This window comes from Paramormyrops kingsleyae, chromosome 1, assembly GCF_048594095.1.
Source record: "Paramormyrops kingsleyae isolate MSU_618 chromosome 1, PKINGS_0.4, whole genome shotgun sequence".
In the NCBI taxonomy this organism is placed as follows: domain Eukaryota; kingdom Metazoa; phylum Chordata; class Actinopteri; order Osteoglossiformes; family Mormyridae; genus Paramormyrops; species Paramormyrops kingsleyae.
In genome coordinates this window covers 8148238-8171268 of record NC_132797.1, presented here as the reverse complement: position 1 = coordinate 8171268, position 23031 = coordinate 8148238, and the positions used below count along the sequence as shown (strand labels likewise).

At 40.2% G+C, this 23031-nt stretch overlaps 1 protein-coding gene across 5 annotated transcripts; it reads left to right on the top strand.

The window, feature by feature from the left end:
• The first annotated feature begins 1249 nt into the window (after positions 1 to 1249).
• Positions 1250 to 20462, top strand: LOC111842433 (transcription factor GATA-3). 5 transcript variants are annotated; one of them, XM_072706791.1, is made up of 6 exons: positions 1250 to 1342; positions 10529 to 10897; positions 12307 to 12843; positions 15072 to 15217; positions 16724 to 16849; positions 18668 to 20462. In XM_072706791.1, the coding sequence occupies exons 2-6, from the start codon at positions 10660 to 10662 to the stop codon at positions 18953 to 18955; spliced, it is 1335 nt and encodes a 444-aa protein (XP_072562892.1). In that variant the 5' UTR covers positions 1250 to 1342; positions 10529 to 10659; the 3' UTR covers positions 18956 to 20462. The 5 variants fall into 5 exon arrangements, with proteins under 5 accessions (XP_072562892.1, XP_023664799.1, XP_072562914.1 ...); XM_023809031.2 differs by lacking the exon at positions 1250 to 1342 and adding an exon at positions 5181 to 5329; XM_072706813.1 differs by lacking the exon at positions 1250 to 1342 and adding an exon at positions 9082 to 9285.
• Positions 20463 to 23031: the final 2569 nt, after the last annotated feature.

Sequence of the window (23031 nt, the reverse complement as noted above, 5' to 3'; positions counted from 1 at the left end):
GCCTTTAAGTCTCATAGAGGTCCTCGAACTGAAGCGATGCTTTCTGTAAGCAATTTTTAAAATTATAATGGAAATGCAAATGGATTTAGCTCAGGATTTATGTTGGAACTATTTCGCATTTTTAAATATTAGGCCTCGACATTCATGATCGAAGTAATCTAAATCTAAGTGTACTAATAGTTATTAAAATACAGCTCGTATATTTTACTGTATATTTATTTAAATCTGGTTCGAATACTATATAGCAGAATCTGTCACTCCTGCACCACGATTATAATATGGATATTTGAACATAATGACTGGTTGCTGTGGGCCAGTTACACAACGTATGGAAGTGAACACGAGAATAAAGCAGCCGCCGATCGAGCCTAAGCCGCATGGCCACTGGCGCTCGAGACGCGGAGAAAAACTTAACCAAATTGGCTTGACCCTTCTGATATTTGATATTTGCCTCCTTGACACTCATTTAGAGGCGCTCGTCAGTAAAGCAGAACATGGACAAGTCCGGCCTGAAACCGAAGCCCCATGCGCGCAGGGGGATATGGAGAACATGATAGCCGGAGCCGCACACTTTCCAAAGGATCTCTGGACATTTTAGCCCGGCTCGGTCGTCCTTGGAGCGCCAGAACGTCGCCAGGCAGGGTGTAAACGTTAAATGTTAGCTATTTGTCCAAGTCTTTCTTTCTTTATTTCATTTCTTTCCCTTTTTTTCGTTTCGTCAACTTATCTAGACCCATTGGTACAAACAGCCATTCACTAAGCAGCTTAAGGACTTTCTTAATGATACTTTAATGAATTCCCGAACGAATAAACGGATAACTTTAAGAAAGGGGGGAGGGAAACGTGGAAAAAATATTTGTAGTCACGGAGACGAAAGGCAGAGTCTCTTGGTCTGCTGGAACACCTTGTTATTTAAAATGTACATTTTCCTAAAAGTGAAAGCGAAGGACATGCGAGGGCATTGCTTGGTGTAGGCCTTTACTGAAATGAGCACGCCGCCATCACAATACTCAGTGGAAGCTCTGTTAATCATTGATGAAACGTTTACACTGTAATCGGAGGGGGCCTGCTTTTAATAAGCTTAATATTTGTTATCAAAACAACTTTTAGTGTCTAATGCAGCCACACCATGATCTGCAATGTTTGTCAGATAATCTACTAATCTTTCCCCCCCCCTTTCGCCTTTCCTGACCAATTCAATGCAGCCCCTCTGTAGGCCCGTTACGATTCTACAAACTTCAGAACAAACAAGTCAGGAAATATTTCTGTGCCGTAATTTGTGTGATTGCAGAGACACCGCGAACCGCACTTGGCAACTGTCCATACAACAACGGAACGGAAGGTACGGAAGGGCTATAACTCCGTTTCAATATTTTAGTGCACTGCGGTTACCGGGGTGGTTGTGCTGTAACATTAGAAAACGACACATGAAATGGGATCAAATTAAAGATACAAAAACCTACAAAGATAAAATTAGCAGGAATGAAAGGTATATTATAAATGACAAGGGAAGATGAAATCTCACGCAGCTGATAATAGCAATTTTTTGTGAGCAACCGTCCGGAATCAGAACAGTTTTTTGACTAGGCGACTTTGAAATGTTATTTCGTAATTACAGTTGTTTTATCAATAGCAGTATTTGTATTATATTTGTATTATCAATGGTAGTGTTTAGTCTCGGTTATAAGAATTTGTTAATAAATGCAATGATTATTATATTATTAGGATTATGGCATGTTACTTTTCTGAATTTTCATTTGCTTTTATGAAAAAAAAGTACGTAATTTTGCTTTTTTTAAATTAAAATCAGTTTTACCTTTTCAAACATACTGAAACATATTTATCATTTTAATAGTCTTAATGGCTGCACATTTATTTCCATCTTGAATTCGGTTAAACTTTCAGGTATCAAAGATAAGTTACCAGAACCACACCCATCTACCACCCAAGAGTGGAAGATACAGGAGGCCGATAGCTTTAGCTTTAGCAACCTTGGCTAATCCAGTGATGCGATTGCAGGTATAAGTCCTCAAAGACTGTGATGTTTGTTGGCTACAAGTAAAACAACGTGGCCTGTTCAGTTTCATGATTAATTATATTTTACCGAAGATTAATCATTGAAAATTAAACCTCTTGGAGGTTTTCAATTGGAGAGGGATGGGAATTTCTTCAGAGCGAAATGGCCCCGTCGATTCTTTTTAGATGCAAATATTTTATCTCCGCTTTACTGCACTGTTTCTGTGTTTATGATTAATTATCTCCTCCCGGTTGAAAATAAATCACGCGAAATCAGGATCTTGAGTCTTCCACCTCCTAACGCACCCAGCAAAGGCAGGATGGTCCTGTTAATTTCAGGTTGAAACTGACACACTAATTATAGAGCAGTATAATGGCGTAGCACTACAAAGAAATATTACACATATGCGGTTTAATTTTTTGCAATTTATTTATTGGTTTATTTATTTATTTCGTTATGTTTTAATTAATTTATTTTGTTATCAGATCCTTCTTATAGTTTACCAATTAAAATCGTCAAGGCATTTTGGTGCCGCGGGATAAAGCGCCCTCTTCCCCAATACCAGCCATCGCTGTGCACCATCTGATTCATTGTGATGTATTAGATGCAATAAATTATCCCATGTAACAAAACATCGTGAGCTGAAAGGCTGATAATCTGGCGCGCGGAGATAAGGATTCATTATTCCAAATCATTATGAATCCAGCGTTGGCTGTGACTTCTTTCTTAATCAGCTTCTGTGATCCTGGATATGTGAGCCGACCAGATAAGCGGGGAGTCGTTTATAATTCTTCCCACCTCGGCCTAATATTTTAAAATAAAGTCGGAGGAAAAGAATGCGGCAAAACACTGGGCACGCGGCACCAGAAGAATAGATATGATTTGTGGGATGGAGAAGATCCCGGATCACTGAAGTCATGGAAGATTTAATTAACGTTTTTTTTTCCCGTGCGTGGATCTCAAATACATACACATGTGTTTATTTGTTATACATGTATATATGTCTTATGTAGCCTATTTTTAGAAATTCCGGTGAATAAAATTGTTTAAACGATCTCCTCTATTAAAACTAACAAGGCAAATAAACCTATATCCGTGGAATAATTAGATAAAGAAAAGAATACGCGATTAGTTTCAATCTATTCACTGTAATGGATCGATAATGATGACAATAAAAGAAACCTAGTGTCTAATGTGAAGGCGATCAATGCATTGAACTTGCAAGATTGAAAACAAACAAAGAAAAAACACCACAGCAAGATTTAAAAGAAATGAACTGATGAAAAGGGCGTCTAAACAAACCGTTAACTCAGGCAGCACACACGGCCGGTTAGCAAGCCAAAGCCGCTATAAATACCCAAAGAACGAAATCAGTATATGCGTAGCCCAAAAATGTGTATCGCTTCTGTTGCCAGCAAAGATTTGTAGTTACAAACGGCACGGGGGTGAAATAAAAACTTTCATTTGAAATAGGAAACGTCGTTTGCTTGTGAGGATTGTAAATATGCAACTCAGATGACATTTTCTATACTATAGGGAGGCGCCTATTAGGAAATGTTTACCTTTTTTTTGAATAGTTATTAATATTATCAATAGTAATAATAATGAGGTGTTCTGTAGTTCTGAGAGCAACATATTAATTTCTCTTTACCTAAGTAATTTCCTTATAATGTCACCCGTTAGAATTTCGGCGCAGATTAATAGGTATTTCACTTAGACGAGGGTCTGATCTTCAGTGCAGTCTACGCTTATTAAGCATTGATATCAAAAGCAGAAAGTGCATTCAGAAAGCGGCAGTATTTAATTGCATTCCCCCAAAAAAATGGATTAAACTAATTAATTTGCAAGAGTACTTACTTTTATTGCATTTATAATATGCCGTAATCAACTGTGGAGTACACAACGACGTGACCTTTGTCTGTTATTATATCAAAGGCATCAATATGCGTATTTATCACTAACGCACATTAACGGCACATTAATATGAAAGTAGCAAAGGCTTTTTTTATTTTAAAATAAGCACTTTATTTACGTTTAAAGGAGCTTATTAAATTATTATCATCTGGATGTGCTCTCGCTTAATTCTATTAAAATATTGAAATTCAAATTCTTCAAATGAAAGCTCTTGTTGCCCTGGAAACATTGAATTATTAATTTTTTAAAAGACACGATTTGGCTCGCTGCTCCTTTGTAAGTTTATAGAGTCATGTTGGCTGCCAGTTATCTTTAATGTATTACTTTAATTGAATTTGTTTTCCAAAGATATTGGCGTGATCAGTTTACATTCCGCCTCCAAAGACTGAAGCCCCGAACTACATCCAGCCGCGACGTCAGCACCACGATTTTTTTCACCACGAGAGGAAACGCTGTCGGCTGCTGGCTAACCTATCTAAAGCTGACGGTCCGTTCGAACTATTGGACCTTTCGATGTGTCATATGAAGCATTTGTGTATTTCATCGACACAGTTGCCAAATGTATTATCATGAACCATATTACATTGTTTTTGTGCCAAGTATGAGCATTTTTGCACGTAAAAAATCTGGCTCAGCTGCAATTACATGTATAATGGAGCAATTAATTTGTATGTGCATTATAAATAATATACTCCCGTTTTGTTTCTACTATTGTGGGCGTAATTAGTCTATTTTTTATTTTAAAAACGAATTAAATTGTACTTGCTTTTGAACATAGGTGCGATCTGTCTAGTGAACAAAGAACATCAACGAACACGTACGTTCTAAAGAATTCTGGAATGGTGCGAGCATAGTCAAACACGCGTGTGATATATACATCAATTTATAGAATCCGAAATTAAGTTTCTGTCTGGTGGAACCTTGGTTCATAGTGTGACACAAATACATACGCAACGTTTTATATACACAGTCCTAATCCCAGAATGAATATGTGCTTGCACGGTAATGTCCTATTATTGAATGAAAGGTGACGAATGTTAATGTTAATGCACATAATAACAACTCGAGACAACCCCAAGCGACGTTAGCGGTGTCTGCTCCAAAAACTGGGAACCGCACTTCGTTGACCTCGTTAAGTGCTTGACTTTATTGGGGTACATTCTATTGCAATGCAACGTGGTTTTCCTCGTCACCTAGAACCGACCCGGAAGAGCTCTGATCAAATGTACAGTAAGAACAGCAGCTGCGTTGGCTGGAAAAGCTGCTCAGCGCAAGACCAGATTTTCCCCTTCGCTGCTGACGCGCTAAATGCCACCAGTGGTCGAATCGGTGTCATTTCAGCGTAACATCTTCTGGAGATAAAAAAAAAACAGTATACAACCAGCCTGATCTTTGCAGGTCAGTAAATATTTAGGCGTTTCTTCTCGTGCCTGTGTGATTTGTGTATATATGCAGCTTGTCTTTTGCATCCTTTAAAAAACAATCCCTTTCTGTCCCTCATTGTAGTCTCTGATCTATACATTTTGTTTGCGTTTAAAGATAAATTTAAAATTTCGAGTGAAACTGATGTATAAATAAATAGAAACGGATTTTTGCAAAAAGATGGGGCGTACAGTTTATTTTCGATTATTTTACCCGAATGTGTTAGATTTTCATTGTCGACAGGCAGAATTGTGATGTGCAGAAATCGTTGTGTTCGGTGACTAATGCTTTTTTAAAACTATCGATCGGTTTACCGTGTCTCAAATACTAATACTCAAAAGCCATATGGAAATTACTTAAAAGGCAAAGGTTCTGTGCCAATTAATTTGGCCGCAGCTCCTATTTATTTTAGTGCTATCGCTGTAGTTCTGTTTCTCTCACGTACACTTTCCGAAATTGGTGTGGGATTTATTTTAACAGACACACTGGCTAGCCTTTCAAAGTGTAATTTACCTACATCACTTTCCCCGAAATACCGAAGATTTCCGAAGGCTGTTTAATGATCTATTACCACCTAGGTTGGCGGTGGGTTGAGCCCGTAAACCATGAAATTGATCAGATTAGCCCGCAATGAGCCCTAAACGAGTCGGGTGTGTTAAAGCCGCGTTCCCAGCTTTTAATATGTGTGTGGCTGATATTGGCTGATTTTTTATAAGTGGAAAATGAAAATAAAAGGTTACATGAGGGGACAGTGTTTTTGGCTTCCAGGGAGGACGGAAGCGCCCTGTCTGGCAGTGATCGAAACAAAGATGTGTTTAAGAGATCATGCTGCAATGGTGCCACTCGACGGTTAATTAATTAATGAATCAATCACTGGACCGTGCTTTTAAATGTACGCTGAAAATTGCTGCTGAATTTTAAATCAAAGAGGCTACGTAAATATTCATTTTTATTTAATTTACGCTGGGTGTCATCAGTTATGCGTATCATCGTCATTTTCTATGGCGGAATGGTAACAGGTTACATTTGTAGATTACAGTAAATTTATCCTGGAATTGAAGTTGTATTTTCATTCAGAACACACGTAGCCTATTTCGCCATTGATACATCCAAAACAGTGTGAAATCTCTTTATACGCTGAAATATCTTAGGTCTTGTTTATCAGATGTTGTCGGTTAAGCGCTGGAAAAATGGCCTCTCTCAGCATCATCACTTTCTCTCTGTGGGTAAGGGGCGCACCAGTTAGCAGACCGATTCGTAATTTTTCATTCGGCTTTCGGAACTGTAAAAGAAAAAAAAAGTACGATAAAAACATCCCTAGCCAAAGTGTCAAGTTTTGATCATTCTAAGAAGCACACATCATTTCGACTCTCAGGGGCCCGTACACAAATGTACGCCCCCACTAAAATTCTAAGAATCTTGTGTGCCCAAATAATTTCTTTATTCATCACCTTCAGCAAAAAAAAAAGACCTACTCTGACTTATTCTTGAAAGGACTTGCAAAACCTAGATATATTACTCATATATGCCCGAATAAGTCGTTACATTTACCAACGGTTTATACCTGTAAGTGAAACAGTAGCGTTTGCTGTATGCTACTCTTCGTTGTAGTTGTAATTATTGCATTCTATTTGTCCAGTGTAAGGCGGAAATGAGAAAAAAAACATTTATATAAAATTGTTTCATATTTAATCAGTCGTATTTAATTAAAATTCTCACGCACAAATGCATAGCATTTACTAGTCCTGTAACATAAATTACATTAAATTCATCCTTTCGAAATACATTTCTCCTTACATTTCACTCTGTAAACCGTGAACTGCAAAAAAGCATAATATTCCTTCATTCATAAATTTAATCATATACATGAAAAATATTTTTTAATCTGTCTCAAAATAACATCGTATGCCGGATGAAGTCTCTGTTGCACGAGGTAATTCGCGAGCAGCCGCGGGTCGTGTCCTTTGGTCAGCTCTCTGGTATTTATCCTGTGCCTGTTTGCAGAAGCCTAGCCGGGGTACTAAAATAAAAGTGAAAATGAAAAACCATTAAATTAAACCCACTGTCTCCTTAATTAAAGGATCGTTCATGTACAAGCTAGGTAAAACCAGAACAGACAGTCCACGGGTTGCTTTTACCCTCTTTTCGCTGTGGTGCTTGGATCATCAGAGCAGCATACATTAAAGATTAGCTTGTTGTTTTATAACGTTATTTTATCTGTTAATCAGTTTAATCTAATTTGGGAGTGGGACCTGACGTGTAACACGAACAATGACACGATATTTCAAGCACATCTACTGTGTAAGTAAAATACACGGCAGCGTCTACTATTTGAACCCACACTGAAATCTATACAGATTTTAATCAGTGCTCCCTTGCAGAGTCGTTCAAAAAATACCTGCACAGTCTAAAGCTACCAACGGAGAACTGTACTGTCGTGCACAGGTATTATTATGCACGCGGTTAGCCATTTACGTTATCACTTATTGGCCTCGAGGCAAAAATTGATACGGGTTCTCTGTGGCTTTCTCTGCGCATATTATTTTGAAGGGGAATAAACTGTTTATTAATTATCTCGCAGAGTGTAATGTGTTTGCCTCCGTGCGACCTCCGTTCCGTTTTTCTGTTGTTTTGTATAGTGGGAGAAATTCAAATGTAATTTTTAAGGAACATCCATTTCCTCGCTGAAGAATGAGCTCCCGTTTCACAGACATGGGAGCATGAAGGGATTCGGCCTCTGGAGTGCCTTCCATATTCTTTAAACTTGAAACCGCCAGTCAAAAATAACATTCTATAGACCTATTTATCGTCGTGCGCTGCCTGCGAGCACCTATAATGCAAATTTGTGTGACGAAGCGCACAATACTTTTCTAAAGGATAATCACGCACGACAGCATGACCGAGGGAGCGGGATTGTTCTGTCCGCGGCAGTACAACTGTTTCCATCGGCGCTCCGGTTTAGGTTCGTCTGAGTCAAGAAGTTATTTCTGCGTATTCTGGGGAGGAAAAGGTTACGCCAACTCAGCATATTTGCTTTTCTTTTTTTTCTCACACAATAGATACACAGTTTGTGCCCGTGTGCGGTTACAGAGAGGCGTAAAAGCTACGTGTATACCTCAGGTAAATTAAGTTTAAGTAGGGCAATGCACAAGACATTTGCGTCTGTTCCGAACAGTCATTCTGAGGACCACCCCAAAAAATAAATGCACCGCGAATGATTTAAATACACAACTCTGTTCAAAACTCACCTGTTTAGGACATAAACCATTTCTGAAATGTGTTCGCATATTGTACTTATCGGACGACATGTATATAACCAAATACTGATGTTTCTATTATATTAAACACGTTAATTTACTGTGACATAATTTCAAAATGTATAACAAATTACGCGTTTGTTCTCCTTCACTTCTAAAAACGGCTATATAGATTATCGTTATAAATTGAAAGTGTAATGAAATAATGTCAGTAAACTGTCATCCCCGAAGATACCGTTACTAAAGAATATAAATAATTCTAGGTATTTACAAACACTTGTGTCTAATTTGAGCGCGCGCACGTACTTCATCCCTCCTCCAAGGAGCACAAAAATTCGTTTCCTGGCCGTTTAATGGGATGTTGACGTCACATCCAGTGGCGTCGGTGAGGCTGGCCATTTCAGCGCATTGCATAGTATCAAAAGAGCAGCCCCCTCTTCCCCAATTGCATACTGTCAATCTGGAAGCACGAGGCAGCCAAACTGGGAATTAGACACTGAATACCACCCCACAGGGCAGCCCCCCTATTACCGAGCAATCAAGTGGAATAATACAGGAGTACAAGACAATATGCCTACCTGACTTTGGCAGATGAGATTCAGTACAGTCAAATGTGTCAGGATAAATACATTTTCATCAGTTACGGTTATTTTACGCACATATCAACTCTGCGAGGTAAAGACCCTTATGTTACCTTGAATGAAGTTTATTGGTCATAACGCAACCTTCCACCAAAAGTATATTTTCAGAGGAAAGAGAAAATTGTAATTTTGAAAACATGAAAACGCTCTTAAGGATTTATCTAATTTAAAAGAAGCAAATCGGCGCCAGAGACATTTCTGCCGTATACTCTGAGTACACAAATCAAGACGTGAAACGGGATGTCACATATTACAAGTCCGTCACCGCGAGAGGACGCACTGTCACAGTTTTAAGAGAAGAGTCGTGTCCTGGCCTGCCTGAGATTTTGCAACCGAACAACATTTCGCCTTTATTTATTACATAGAAAATTGTAAGGACCAAAGGCGGCCCCGAGTCTCCCTGACCTTCTCCGGGATTTCATTCGCATTTTAATTAGAAACTTTAAGTTTCGTTTTAACACAGATATATTTGTAATGCAAAACGACGGCGATCGTCACTTCATGCTGATGCGTTTCGCTTCAGGTAAAGGTGAACAATACTCACGCGGACTGCACGGAGCGGCCCCCGAGGGATGCCGCGTCTTTCCTACTATTTCCCAGTCTCGTGCTGATGAATGGCGATACGGCATACTCGGGCAATCTTGACCGGAGATACGTGTATTCTTTATTTATAGCCATTAATGTAAACACGTGGAGTATATAGAGAAGACGGCGAAATATTTGTAATTATTGCTGGCGTTTAACTAGGAGTCAGACCGCGCTGGTCTGGCCCCTCCCATGCCGATGACACTAGCGGGACCCTCCTTAAGTTGCGTCGCGCCACAGCTGTCTGCAACCATTGAGCTGCCTGGCGCCATCCTGAAAGAATGCCTTCACTGTAAAAATAAAGAGAGAAAGAGCGATGGAGTAAGAGTAAGACGGAGAGAGCTGCTGTTGCTGCTTAATACAGATTTGATCTTTGAGTTTTAAATTCGCTTTGGTCCAGTTTGCGGTAACCCATCTTCGGGCGAGCGAGATCGATTCTGAACACGCGCAACCACTTGTTGCCTCTTCTACTCAATACCGAAACTGTAGGGGAAAAGCAGAGAACCTCAATGTGGAATTGGAAAAGACTGTGGACATAGATACGAAAGCGTAGGAGTGCGACCATGTCTCAATGTATGCCATTTTTTTTCTATGGTTATTCAAACAAGATACATGTGTATTATGTAGCTAGCGTTAAATAATAAGAAATAAAGTGCATTGTGCCCGATTTAATTTATTCCTTTTGTTTTCAGGTGATCGACAGATATTTATCTGAATAGAGAAGACACCTGTGGATTTAATATCACAGGACATCGGACACATACTTTCTTCCTTTTCGAACTGCGTTATATTCGATCATTTTTGTGCGCATGTTTAATTGACAATGGAAGTAACCGCGGATCAGCCTCGGTGGATGAGCCATCATCACCCTGGGGTACTGAACGGTCAGCACCCTGACTCGCACCATCCGGGCCTCGGCCACTCATACATGGACCCCTCGCAGTATCCTCTCCCGGATGATGTGGATGTACTGTTTAATATCGACGGGCAGAACAACCACGTCTCTTCGTACTACGGAAACACAGTCAGAGCCGTCCAGAGGTATCCACCTCCCCCTCACAGTAAGTTGCGCCTGACGCAAGTCAAATCAAATGTTGTTAATGCGTACGCCTGTATACATTTAATATTTTTCTGCTTCTAAAGATTAAATTTAGATCTAATTTAGCGGCGAAGACCGTTGTCCTTTCAGTTTACTATTTGTCTCTACAGCTCAGAGCAAAGTTGTCAGTTTTGTTTGTTGCAGACGAAAAGCATATAAGCTCCACGGTATTTTGAAACCTTACCACTGTCGTTTAGATGTGGGTTACCGTTGACGACTCAACACTGGTTTCATAACTTTCCAGTGTTCTGTCATTTTTACGTTTAAAAACACCATCAAGGTAAATGGTTTAGTTGGCGGTGGGTTTTGGTAATTAGAATATAATATGCGGGAAACTCCGACGTAAGAAACAAGGCACATTTAAGCGAACCCGTGAAACTTAACAGCCCTCGATTTTTCGGGGAAGACAAAGGTCTGCCCATTTAAACATTTTTGATAAAGATATGAATATAACTGAAATTATTACATGTCACAAGCGGGAAAATGTACACTTCGCAAATTCAGGTTTTGCGTTTTAATGTGCTGTTGCTACGCTGCAATGCGATGTATATCTGCAAAGTGTAGTAACACACAGAACTATAAATGAGCAAGAACACTACGGAAGAGCGATTGCTTGAATTTATTTACTTTACTTCCTGAACGGAATTGAGAATGATGACCCTGTTTCTCTTACCGGCTTGCGTGCTAAAATTCACTTTCGGTATTCGGTGAGAACTTGCTGCACGAGCGATGCAAAGAGGATTTCATCCTGCTTTCTATTAAGTAGCACGGGCTGAAGTGGAAAAACGGTCCATTATCCGATGTAGTAGCTTTACATATTTCCTTCGGCTGTTAAATACCTTTTTAGTTTATCATTGATTGCGTGTTTATTAATTTTGTAAATGCCAGGACTTTCGTAACGAGTCTGTTCATCGAAAACATAGACGGCGACGTGTAAAAATGGTACCATTGTACGCATTCTTAATAATCATAACACGCCTGGACAAAAATGGGTGAACGCTTGATATTTTCTTGAGTGTTTTAAAAATATTTATTTATTACACATATGCGAGAAATGTATCGCAAGAGTAGCCAAACATGTAGGCGCATAATAGACGGAAAGTCACACATGTGGGTTATCGTAGCAATTTATCCTTCGTCTTTTCAATAAACGAACCCTATTCTTAAACCAAACATGACTCAAAACATCAAAACAAGGTAGCTTCGTATTTTTAAGGACACTCGGTTCATTCCATCTTTATTTTTTTTCAGAAATGTTTAACATGATTAACCACCAGTAATGGAAACATGAATACACTTCGTCAGTCAGAAATACAAAAAAAAAAAGTCATGAAGCGTGGTGCAATTTTTTTCCCAATCTTGCGTCCCCAGGTAGTCAGGTCTGTCGCCCCCCCCTCCTTCACGGCTCGTTGCCTTGGCTGGACAGCGGCAAAACCCTCGGCTCGCACCCAGGCGCCTCCCCATGGAACCTGGGCCACTTTCCCAAGAACCCGCTGCATCACGGCTCCCCGGGAGCACTCTCGGTCTACCCACCGGCATCATCGTCCTCCTTGTCGGGGGGACACTCCAGTCCGCACCTCTTCACCTTCCCCCCGACCCCCCCTAAAGACGTCTCGCCAGATCCGAGTATATCGACCCCTAACTCAGGCAGCTCAAATCGCCAGGAGGAAAAAGAGTGCATAAAATACCAAGTATCCCTGGCTGAGAGCATGAAGCTGGAGTCAGCCCACAACCGAAGCATGGCCTCCATCGGGGCGGGAGCCTCTTCCGCTCACCATCCCATCCCCACTTACCCGTCTTACGTCCCCGAATACGCCCCAGCAAGCCTCTTCCCACCAAGTAGCCTGATTGGCGGGTCGCCTTCCAGTTACGCTTCCAAAGCAAGACCAAAAACAAGGTCATCTTCAGGTAGGCTAGTTTCGAATTTCTTCGATTTTTTTCTAACACTGTTGGAAACTGGTGTCTTTATGTAGGTTGTGTTAAAGGTTATTTTCTGTGCCCGTACCAAAACATTTGCATTTGTTTTTTCCCCAACTCACAACACCCTTTGCATTATATAAATTAAACCGCAGCCCTGTATAGATCATAATGCATTATAACGGAGGAAAACAAAAAAATATATTTTCTTTGTCACCACACGAAAACACGTATCGTTTACTTTAATAACCATAAACGGTAGTGTGTTAGGCAATAACGGGCTATGTGCAATCTTCATATTAGCACTAATAATGTCTCTCAGGCAACGCATTAAAATCTTTAAATCATTAGATTTTGTCTTAAATCCTGTAACTATAACATCCTTTGTAGTGCAATTCATGATTTATATTTTTTAATATGAATTAAATTAAGAATTCATTATACATTTAATACATTTAACTTTAAAAAATATATACATAGGCCCATATTTTCATGTTTATTATAGTGATTTAAAAGTATCGAGGCCTGCACCAATTCCACTAATAACTAAATATAATGACGGCTGTCCCCCGGAAAGCACCATTTTCTAGAAAGAAATAGGAATGTTTTTATAGTAGCATCAGCAGAGATCCGTTCTGGGTTTTCATTTTCTCCCCCACGTTGACTCTCCTTCCCCGGCTCTGTTTCGTTTATGTGTTTAGGCTAATCCAATTATTTTCAGACTGCTGCACGCGACAGTTGCATTGTTCGCGCAGCGCCAGAAACTTTCATGGAGTGCGGATGCGAGCTGTGTTGCAGGGAATAACCAATAGCAACTAGTCATGGCAGAAGTATGGCCGCCTAAACAAAACATTATGCAAACATTTTATGTGTAATTACCCTAATGGTAGTTCAATTATTACTCCGGGCGAAATGTCATTTAAAATAAACGATATGTTTGCAGTTTATTCGGAAAACGACATTTAATTAGGCCTACTTTCTTACGGTTAAAAACAATAACCTGATTGAAATTAAAATTATTTTAGAAACGTATAAAGGCCTATGTATTTATCATAATGCCTTAATTAAACATCAAGTTGCATGATTTTCTGCGATAAATTATTTTTTCATTTCGTTACATTATATTTAAAACACATTTTTCCCTAAACAGGCCGTTTGTGGTAATGTCTTCTGCACTAGAAAAGAAATGATTCAAAAGGTAGTAGACTGCCTTTGTGGTCTACGAAGCCGGAACTAAAATCTGCACAACACAAAACCCGTAGTAGTTTTTTTTTTAACACTTGGCCTTGAAGGAATGTGTAGTGTTTGGTTTTGTGTCGTGAAACTCACCTGTGATGCACGCATCTCTCTTGGTAGCCGATGAGGGAAATGTGTCAAGTTTTTTTAGAGAATGAAAAAGTTAATAATCTGCCGTCTCGGGGCGCATGCGTGCTGGCTCGACGTTTGACAAAGCATTCGGTGAGTGCGCCTTGCTAGTGCGAAGGAGAGCCACTCAGCTCTGTCCTTTCGATTCCATTGGTGCGGTAACGGGCCTACTAATAACACACACTTTAATTAAAACATTTGACAGACGAACGCCCAGGTAAACTAACAAGACATTTTTGTAAAAGTCGTCCTAAAAAATTACATGATACCACAGAAGCCTTAAATAAACTTAATGCAAACTAAGAATAAGTTCTTTCTTTTGACTTATAAAAACAAACAGATGAATCATATTATTATTATTATTTATTATCATCATCATCATCATCATTATTGGTAGTAGCCTAGTAGGCCTACAATATAAATTATTCTCTGCATCTGTGAATCCCATGCTTGATTTAAGTGGATTTTGAATTTCTGAATTTCGTTCAGACACTGAGCATAGTAGAATATTCAATGGGTTTTGAATATAAATCTGTTAATTGGATGACGGTATGTAAAGAGGTTTAAATCCTCGCGGGTGACTCTGGACTGTGGGAAAGAACAGCGTGAAAGTGACCCGTTTATTCTGGCGTGTGACGTATGAATGTGGAGCTGTTTTTTTCCTGAAATTCTTCATGTTCGGCATGGAAAACAACATTGTTAAATGCAAAAACGTGTGACAGTGCTTTTGTCATTATCATCATCATCGTCACTATTATTAACAATGCAATTGTTTTATTTTTTTCTTTCTGCTGTTTCCTTTCTTCTTCTTCTTCTTATTATTGTTATTATTATTATTATTATTATTATTTCAGAAGGCAGAGAGTGCGTTAACTGTGGAGCCACTTCGACCCCTTTGTGGAGGCGTGATGGCACGGGTCACTATTTGTGTAACGCGTGTGGACTCTATCACAAGATGAACGGGCAGAATCGCCCCCTCATCAAACCCAAGCGAAGACTGGTACGTCTCGGACGCTCCTATTGATCATACTCTATCTCTTTCTCTTTCTCTGCCTAGGAAGAAGTTTTAGCTGCAAGAAATTGACTCGCCAAGCACAGGTCTCATTGCTTTCAGATTAAGTCCTGCAGTTCTTTTCGTTCTGCAGTATTTGCCCACTTGCCATTTTTTTTGTTTTGCACATATTATACAGCGACTATCAGTGACCTACTATAGTTGTTGTTTTTATTTATTATGCTCTGATATATATTCCGTTTATCATGAGTATTACGGTAGATGCTCTCTGCGGTTTTTTTTCTAGATTACCTGGAACTCCGGGTTTTATGCAAATATTTAAATTAATAAATAATTTTGCCGTTATTCTTGTGCATATTTCACGGAGACTGAAGCTGCGCCTTTAGATTTCCTTTAATACACCGGGCACACGTTTAGTATATTATCGCGGAATTTTCTGGTGTACAGAATATATTTCCTATTTAGTCATCTCTCTTTAATAAACCCGCAGTCACAGTGATCGAAGCAAAAAGGAATTCCCAACTCAGTGTCACGGTAAAAAGAGCCGCTTTCTAGGCGGGGAGTCGCTTTCGGGGCGGCTGTTTTGGCCGCGCTTTTCTCTAATGTGAAAACCCGACTTCCTAGGAAAAAGCTGGCGGAAACGTGAGCGGCGCAGATAAGTGGTGGCGAACAACATGCCCCGCTTCGTAGCCTAAACATGAAGGGAACCGGGCAACAAATCACAGCATGTCCCAGGTGACGGCTATGGACTGTTCTTGTCCCAGACTAGAGGCAATCCCAGCAGAATCCCCATAACGCACGGGGGTAAAGAGACAATAAAAATAGCTTGGAGACGCGGAAAACAACGAGGAACAATGGACACGAATAAGTCAATGACGAGAGATGATCATTTTTACAACCCTGGCGACCTGTTCTGGAAGCAGATAATGCCAGTTTCATAGTTTGGCACGTGGAGATTCTGAAGTTGTCACGGACATCGATAAATACTTTTTTTTTCTCAGCTGCCGTCCTAATATTTAGCCTAAGTTCCACAGTTCGTTATGACATCTAAAACGATCATGGTTGTGTTCCTAAGTTTGTTCAAAATTATTCCGTTTGTTATTGAATGCATTTTCTTACACTGGCTAATGTTGTCAACTGATAGTTATTTCGCAAAGTAGGATTTTTTTTGTATATGTTTTGGTTACTGTATTTTACTGACATTGATACTGTGGTGTCACATTCACGGAAAGCAGGCATAATGTAGAATATACATGATATATGGGGCATTTCGTTTGTTTAGTGTCTTCTGTGAATATGTCATTTTGAGAAGGCATATACTCAAACTGTATTTTTATATAGGCTTAAAAGGTTTTGAATGTTCTAGCTTTTTCTGCCTTAAAAAATGTCTATTATCCGCAATGCTTAAAGTTTTTACACCTAAATATGTAAAAATGTGTATGCAGTCTTTAAAGCCTCCACTTAACGCAAGTATGTTTTTTTCTGTCTCTCCAGTCGGCCGCAAGAAGGGCAGGAACATCATGCGCAAACTGTCAGACGACCACGACCACATTGTGGCGACGAAATGCCAACGGAGACCCTGTGTGCAATGCCTGCGGGCTTTATTACAAACTGCACAATGTGAGCTGCCTTACCGCCATTATCGTGCAGTGACACTGCAGTGCATGTTGCAGTGTGTGTGTGTGTTTTGTTTCTGATTTTGTGTAAATCGCTCTTTCCACAACATTTAGCTTCCCTCCACAGTCCCAGATTTGACTACTGATAAGAACCAATTGTTCAGGGACTTAAACGGTTGACCTTTAACCACGTCGCATTTACCCCACAACTTCTAAAAGTACCCATATCATGTTTTTAATTCCTCCCAGAGAATGTTCCTGGGTCAGTCATCATCATTATTACTCAAATAGCACTATATAATTATAGCTACATTACGCTTTTTTCCGTAATCCCTCGTAACACTAAAGCTACCAAGTAAGGACGTTGAGGTTATCAGCGTAATGATCTAGCGTTCAAAGCTCCTGAAATGCTTCAAAACCCAAGAGAAACATATAATTAATAGTGTCATTAGCTAATTTCATATTCACCTTATGTAGGAGCCTTATTATAAGAAATTCTCATTTGATAGCATATATTTCACACTGGCCATCATTTCTGTGTTGCACATATTGATTTGTTCAGCAATGGATTGTAAATTATGGCCATGATCATGTACATGAATATCGTTGTGTGTTGAGGATTAGTGCCAATTTAATCGGACACTTTCCGAACTCCTAATGTTCAGGCATACCGTCCATGCCTGATTTTCCTAATCACCGGCGTCAAGTCATCAGAAGTTTGGCGCGGGGTCAGCCAGTGCAGCATCCATTGTCCCATGTACCCAGTTGGCTGTGTGACTTGTCCCGTTTTGGTGGCTCTTGAGTTCCACTGGCTGATGATTCAGCGTCTGAAATGCTACAGACTAAAGTCCGTCTCTGACATGCTCAGGTATGACTGGATATGTCAGCAGAGAGGCACTGTGATGTCACGCTACGAAAGACACAGACGTTGTTAGCATGTGTCAGTCATTTGGACATAACAAGCCACATGTGACTAAATACCTAACAAAGGTAGAACACCCCCCCCACCCCGCCCCCGCCCCCCAGAAACATCTAGCATTTTTGGTATTGCGTTTTGAAAACTACTACACAAATATTTGTGGTAAAGTTTATGAACGGACATTCGAATAAAGTTCTGCGATCTCTAAAAACCGAAAGTGTTTCCACAATTTTGGCCACTAGTGTCCTGCTACCTATGATGTGCAAAATCAAGCAGATCAGGAAAAAGGTCTCCATGTTGGCTCAATGGAAATGTAGCCGGAAGAGCCTGCAAGCAAGGAGATAGCTGGTGTGGCCAGGGCACTGGTGTGGCCCGGACCGTCCCGGTCCGCTGCTTGGCCAAGGCCTTGGAGGCTGGCCTGGCGTGGCGCCGCTGCCAGATTTGGCCCAGGATTGAGGAATCCGCGCCTAAATCCTGCCAGGCGTCGATGCGACCTGACATGTAGAAATCAGCCTCTTCACAATGGAACACAGAAAATTATTCTGTAACCCAGCTGTATTACATATCATTGGTGCCCCTTATGAAATCGGAAACTATTCTGCGACAGCTCTCCCGTTTTTTTTTTAACTCCACAAGGAACCAAAAACATTGAGACTGAAAGTCTATGATTTGTGGTGAGCCCTGCTTATCAACTCAGGTTATTGTTTTTCATAATAGTGCTGCATTTTAGCGAGTTTCTTAATATTTAACAATAGTATGTATGTGTTAAACACTAATGTGACTCTTGGGGCCAAGATAGAACTGGCATATTTAATTACATACCACAATCTAATAATGCATTTGTTTGCTTGTGTGACCCACCTTAGCCAATGTGTTTGTGTCTTCTCTCCTCTCTCCTGGCAGATCAATCGCCCCCTGACCATGAAGAAGGAGGGCATTCAAACCAGGAACAGAAAGATGTCCAGCAAGTCAAAGAAGAGCAAAAAGTCACAGGACAGCATGGATGAGTTCTCCAAGAACTTCATGGACAAAGGAAGCTCCTTCAGTCCCGCAGCTCTGTCCAGGCACAGCGTCTTCCCGCCCTTCTCCCACTCAGGTCACATGCTTAGCACCCCCACGCCCATGCACCCTTCTTCCAGCCTGCCCTTCGCTCCTCATCACCCCTCCAGTATGGTTACAGCTATGGGCTAGACACGCCCACTCTACCAAGGCCACGCCCACCTATGCCCTCTTTTCCTCCTCTGAAGACGAGAGACTTCTCTTTTCTTTTTAAAACGTGAGGGGCACATCATTGGACCTGAGGGCCCGGTAGACTGAATGTTTGCCCCCCCCCCCCCTTTTTTTTGAGGACCATTGGGTTGTCCTACTTGAGAGGAGGGATGGAAGGAGCTTGTCTTGTGAGACTCTCAAGCGTTCGCCCAACAGCTGAATCGGGATTTAATCTCCGTGCAGAAGCTATTATCTGAAAGAGATACTCCGAGCCTAAAAGAAAACTTCACAGTCTTAAGTAGGCTTTTTTCCAGAACCTGTGAAACAGGAATCCCTCGTGCTGTGAACTCTGAATATATTTGTACAAATTGTATGAAATACGGCCTATTTAACGAAGACTTGTTAATTAAAATATGCCTATGGGCGGCAACGATGAGAAGGGTACGAGTCGGGGCACCAGGGGGATCCATCCAGCACAGAGAGGTGGGGAGGCCTGCAGGCAGTAGACACACCCCCCCATTCACTCGCCAAAGGCTCCTCGATGCATTAAAACTGCCAGGCAGGCAAATTATGTCAATGGCAGGAATTTCCATTTGGTATGATGGTTTGACACACACAAACACACACGCATGTACACACACCTATCGAAAGACATTTTTCCAGCTCACAGATTATATGCATTGTGAAAAAAGTTCCATGTATTTGTTATTTGTATGTATAATTAAGAGTACCAAAAATATGAAACAAAGATGTAGAATTATTTCTGTATGTCACACAAGCTGAATGGTTGTAAAAAATTTAATAACTGCTAGTGTAAAAAAGACTGCATTTTGTTTCGTAATATTTTTCTCTTTCTTTTGAAAAAATAAACTAGTTAAAATTCTGTTGACACTGTATTAGCTTCTTAAGGTAAAAAAAAACACTTACTCTGGTTTGTGTGGTGTGTGATGTTTCACTCATGGTTCATATTTACCCAGCATGCACTGCAACAGACCCATCACCCCACTGACAGGAAGTACAGAAATAAACAGTGACACTTTGGGAGGTTTCGCATCCTGCATGCCCCAGTTCAGCACTGTGCTCCCTTCCATGTATATCACTGTGAATATTGGATTTTTCTGCCCAAATCAATTTGAGAAAATAATCCATTATACCTGGAGACACATTGGTTAGTGAAGGACATTTTGATGCACAATTGTTTTTTGTTTTTTTTTTCTTTTAATAATAATTCTTTGGGTAAGTCCTATTTATGGTGGGTAGCAGGCAGAGATGAGCTGGAAGTAGTTTGAACAAATGTAAAAAGTGAAAGACCATAACTCTGCATAATCATATTTCTCAAACCATAATACTTAATTTATTATTAAACCAAATGAAAAATGACAACATTACATTGTTTTTTTTTAAATATTTATTCAGATTGATTTAAACATATATATTGTGTTAGATGCAAATGGGATGAGAAAATATATTGTGAATATTTGTTTTTGAAGACTGGGTGTTGGTGTGTATTATTGACATTAAAGCCGACTGAAAAGGGTTAAATCAAACAAAGAAAACTTGGTAAAAGTCCTTTTGTTTTTCTTGGCTGAAAGTAGCAGAAGTAGCTGAAAATGATCAGTTAGGTGATGACACGAAAATGTCAGTCCAGGGTGTAGAGGGATGCAAGTCCATGCAAACCAGTCAGTAAATTTGGAAGTGCTTTGCATATGCAGAGTGTTGGTTGTTCAGGCTGCCATTACTGTGTGTTTGTAGGAATTAATTTCTATGTGGTCACTGATATCTTGAAAATTTTAGGATCTGTCTTCCGGATGTGAGCATTCCCCGTCAACTGTGACTCATCACCATGGAGACAGAGAGATCGTTTTGTAAATGGCATCCCTGCTTCAGGAATTCACCATATTGTGTTACGTTTGGCAATTGTTAATTTGCATCATTACACCCCTGGGGGTAATATTATTTTTCCACTGCTTATGATGTGTCTGCTCCATGTATTCTGTGTGATGTCTCCCTCCGACATGAGGCACTGAACAAGCCATCTGGTCCACTGGTGAGCAGGAGGATTTAGGACAGTGGGTAAAAGAGTCCAGAAAATACATTCACATGAATGCAGGATAACACAGGGACTCTGCTTGGTTTCCCGTGATTACATTTTCATTGAGGCAGTATGAGTGATCAAAAGGTGAGCACTGATTTCTGCTTTACAGAAGATCACAGCGGAGTTCACTTCCCCTAATAGACCAATGCCTTTGTGATGGTTTTCAGTTTCAAAATTAGAAATACTCAATATAAACCATTGTAGTATGCTGAAATCCCATGAATTAGTGGCTCAAAAGTCAAAGGCCAGAACAGCTGTGCCGGGCTAGCTGAAGATGTGCTATCATTTTGCAGCAGATATGGGACCTCACATTCAGGCAGGCAATGAATACTGATGCGGAGTTCATGCAGGACACCATATCAAATGCTGTGACATTACATAAATGCCACTTCACTTGATTCATCAAGTTTGATGATGTGCCTCTTTCCATACTGAGAGCACGTCAAGACTAAGCTCTCAGCAGCGATTAGCTATTTCCTCATCTCATTTCTCCAGACCAAGAGAGAGTCCAAACACATATGAGGATCAGCTTAAGGTACAGACAGGTACAGCTGGTGAGCGAACACTTTGTTGCTGACGCACTTCTCTTTTCTCCATCATGTTTGTGTAGAGCTCACAGCTTTGCTCAGCTGAATTGCTGATATCAGCAGTTGTGCTGCTCTTTAGCACTGCAGGGTCACCAAACATGCCACAGTGGACACACCTCTTCCTACTGCTTGGCCACACCTCCTGCTCATCTGCACAAATAACACAGGAGATGTAGTACAGAACATGGCAAGTTCTGGTGCTGCAGTAGTTTTCTAATGAAAAGTAGCCGGACTTCACAGCCTTTGAAGCTAATTTCTGAAGATGACAACCTGTCACTGGGAGCCACAGCTCAATTTGAATGAGATCACCTTCACAGCACCTATGTCCTTGTTAATGTGTCACTCACGGAAATATTAAGGCATATGCCATATTTCACCTTTTTGTATATAAAAAATTGCGAGGCTGACGAAATGTAACAAAGATGACTTTATTGATAAAAAATTATGGGGAAAAAAACTGTGGGTTGTTTACCTATCACTGTGTGGTGTGAGAAACCACGGCAGCTTATTTTCTCACTCTCAAACATCATATATAGTTTACAGATTCTTGGAAAAAAACGCTTAACCGCAGGGTAACCACGAGTGAAGATGTCACATTGCATCTATAGCTAATAAAACAGAAGGGTAATGGTGGCTGAGAAGTCATTAAATAGCTATTGTTCATACGTGTCATACGTTATATTAAGTAAAATTCATTGACCGACGTTTTTGACGTTTGACGCCAATGCCTTTTTTGCGATAAAACGATTACTACAGGTTGTATGACTGTCAAAACTGAGTTACGAGGTAAAACTAATCATAAAACAATTTTCTATTTTTAACTAGCCAATTTTAAAAGCGATTCTACGCTTGCGCAGGCGCCGTCTATGTTCCTTTTGTTCACTGAACCCACCGGCGGCGCGCGCGTGTGTTTCCCACGAAAACGTAGGTAACGAAATGCAGAGTTCAGTCGGCGCAGTTTTGAAAAGCGTCAATGGCAATGGACCGTGCTTAGTTAAGATTGAGAAGTCAAATATATAATCAGAGCATATCTTGTCCCCGGAATAACAATTAGCATCTTACAGCATTTGATGAAGCTTAAAAAATGGTTTTTTTTTTGTTTTTTTTTTTACAATGCTAATGTTGCGCAATTCTGCATTGTAAAAGAATGGAACAGATACTGCTTAAATAAATACCCCAATATGTGACTTATTTTCGACCTAAAGCAGAGCTCGGTGTCCATGTCGGTAAAGTGTTGATCATAAATTCCAGTTGACAGCTTGTGAAACTTTGAAACGAAACACGGTAATAAACGTATTTAAGATTAATCCAACAAGTGTCACCACTTTGGGCGACCCCAGCCTCTGCAGCCGAAAACTTGAGTCTGCACATGGCTA